Source organism: Otolemur garnettii, unplaced genomic scaffold (assembly GCF_000181295.1).
Source record: "Otolemur garnettii isolate 467f Iridium unplaced genomic scaffold, OtoGar3 scaffold00043, whole genome shotgun sequence".
NCBI classification, from domain to species: Eukaryota; Metazoa; Chordata; class Mammalia; order Primates; family Galagidae; genus Otolemur; species Otolemur garnettii.
The window spans coordinates 11,139,301-11,141,977 of NW_003852438.1; the positions used below are offsets into that span (position 1 = coordinate 11,139,301).

The following is a 2,677-nucleotide window of genomic DNA, read 5'->3' on the forward strand; positions in this document are numbered from 1 at the left end:
AAAAAAAAAAAAAGACTGATACTCATTGCTCGGTTGCTCATAAAGGATTTCAAAAACAAAAAGCAGCCAATTAATTCATACAGATCTAAATCTTTTTTCAAAAAAGCCTATTCCAGGCATGGTGGCTCACACCTGTAGCGCCAGGACTTTGGGATACTGAGGCAAACGAATTCCTCGAACCCAGGAGTTTGGGAACACCCTGTGCTACACAGCAGGACCTCTGTCTCTACAAAGGGATTTTAAAAATTAGCCAGGCATAGTGTCCTGCCCCTGTAGTCCTTAGCTACCCGGGAGATTGAGTTGGAAAAAGCCTGTTAAGCTATGAAGATTTCACAGCATTTCAGCCTGAGAGACAGAACAAGACTGTCTCAAAAGTGAATAAAATATGTCCTATTAGATATCTTTTTTTGATGGGGACTATCCCAAATCCTAATATGTCCTTACATTAATACATGCTTCTGGAAGCTTGGTCTCTATCACCGACTGGATGTATTGTATTCCCTTACATATCCATTTACTGGTCGATTTCAAGCCCATATACTCACGTCGGTATCGTTAAGTAATCCCCTGAAAGTATTACTTCCCACAGGAATAAAAATCTTTCCCCTTCAAATGTTCTCAATACCTGTATTTTAGGGCGCGGAGTACCAAAAAGCACCCCAAACACACACCACCACTAATCACAATCTCCAAACCCTATTAACTGGCACGTCTCACAAAGCAAAGCTTTTCCTAAAAAGCACGGTAAGGCCTGGAAGTGGCAGAGCCAAGAATTCTTACTGGGTTAAGACTATCTCATCACAATAAAACTAACAGTTTTAAAAAATCTGCAGTCATCTGCCTACAAACGAACGTAAGTTCGTTAGAAGAGGAACGTAATTACAGGCCTATTTCTTCCCGCAGTGGGCCCAGATCATGAAAGCTTCCCGAAGTTTAACGCAGGACACAAAGAGTGTCCCCAAGTACCTTCCCACTCAACACGTGCACCACTACCTACTCGGCGGTCCCTCCTCCTCGCTACCAGGGAAGCGGTTGAGTTTGTGGCCACCTCTCCTCTTTCTAAGGGACTGGAGTTAGGAGGTGGCCTGGCAGGGCAAAGGAGGAGGAAGTTAGTTGTGGTGACGGCAGGGCCTCTCCGCAGTTGCCTAGCAGTGGCCGCCGCTCCGGGCCGCGTGGAGCCCTGGCAGGAGCTCCACTTGGCTGCCAGTGGCACCAACACAGGCACTCTTGACCCTATGGGGGTCTGCTCCCAGTACCAGAAACCCCGAGAAGCCGAGGGATCACCCACGAGGGCGCCCGCACGGGCTCAAGGCCCAGGGCTCAGCTGCGGAGAACAGGGCCGGCGGCGAACGTGGGATTTCCGGCACGAGGGAGTTGAGGGCGGTTTAGAGGTGCTAGAAGCGGCCATCTGGAGGGAAAATGTTCTCCACCCGCCAACGGTAACCGGAACAAGGACCCCGGACCTCCCACTCAAGGCGGGAGCGACCGCCACCCCTAGTGCCAGAGCGCCGAAGGGGCCGAAAGCGGAGGGCGGCCTCGGCCTCACTGCGGGGCGACCTTCCTTCGGCGAGGTGTCGCACTCACATTGTGAACGGGGCAGGGGGACAGGCAAGCAGGTGGGCGGGCTTCTCTGCTGGCGGCTGCTAAGGAGTCGACTCCTATCCGGTGGCGACTCGGGCGTTTTCTCCCCGATCGCGGCCTCTTCACGCTCCCCTCAGGAGACGGCGGCGGCGGCGGGATCGACCTGGGTCCCAGAATGCACCGCGCTGAGCTGCTCCTCCGGCCGGAGAGAAGAGGAAAGTGCAGGAGAAGGGGCGCGAGGACGGAGAATGAACGTGCGTGCGTGCGAGCGAGGGGTGGTGAGGCCGGGCGGCGGCTGGTGACGCAGCAAAATGCCCGGGCCCTGCCGCCGCGCGTGCGCAGTCTTTGTTTTCAGGCTCCTGCGCGGCTTTCTAGAGATATCTACGGAAAAGGCGGGGCCTCCCAGCTCCTTCGCGATCCTTCCTGACGCCCGCCCCGCCTTTCGTTTGGTGCCCCTCCCCCGCCCGTCCCTGCCTGTTCCCGCCTGTCGTCCCGCGCTCGCGTCTCGCGTTAGAAAACCGTTGGCCCGTAACCGCTCGCTGGGGCCCTTTCCCTGAGGAACGGCTGCGTTGGCAGCTGGAGGGGAGGCACTGAGGCGTGGGGAGGCAGAGTCGTTTCCTTGAGACTCGGAATGGGGCACTGGTTGCTTTTGTGGGAGCAAACCAGCTTGCTGAGGAGACCACAAGAATATGTGAAAAGCCAGTGCTGACGATCTTTGCGGGAAAGGGCTAGCTTTAGAGTCGAGGACCTTGGGTACACCTCGCCATCTTTCTCAAGGTTGGAGACTACCTAGGGGCAGCAGAAACGCGAGGTCTTTAGCCGAGTAGGAGCGTTCGCCCGTTTCGGACACTACTGCTGTGGGTGCGGGAGGAAGGATATTTGAGGCGAGAGTCCAGGTTTTTGGGAATGGGGAGGCCAGGACAGTCGGTGTCTCCAGGCACACCGGGTGTGGGGGCGGCGGGGGTCCCCGTCAGTGGCACACCGTTATCTCTTGGACCTCCGCTTCTTGCGACATTATGGGTTAGGGTCTAAGGGGGATGATAACCAAGAGAATCAAAACAGTACTTGCTCTTGTAATCTCAACTTGGCAAGTGAA

At 55.3% G+C, this 2,677-nt stretch overlaps 1 protein-coding gene across 1 annotated transcript in view; it reads right to left on the reverse strand.

Moving 5' to 3' along the window:
- PTGES3 (prostaglandin E synthase 3) overlaps positions 1-1,988 on the reverse strand; it is a 27,753-nt gene extending 25,765 nt beyond the window's left edge. Inside the window, exon 1 of the mRNA XM_003790536.2 lies at positions 1,585-1,988. Within this exon, the coding sequence (XP_003790584.1) occupies positions 1,585-1,586 (2 nt within the window). The 5' untranslated portion in view covers positions 1,587-1,988. The remainder of the gene's footprint in view (positions 1-1,584) is intronic.
- Positions 1,989-2,677: the final 689 nt, after the last annotated feature.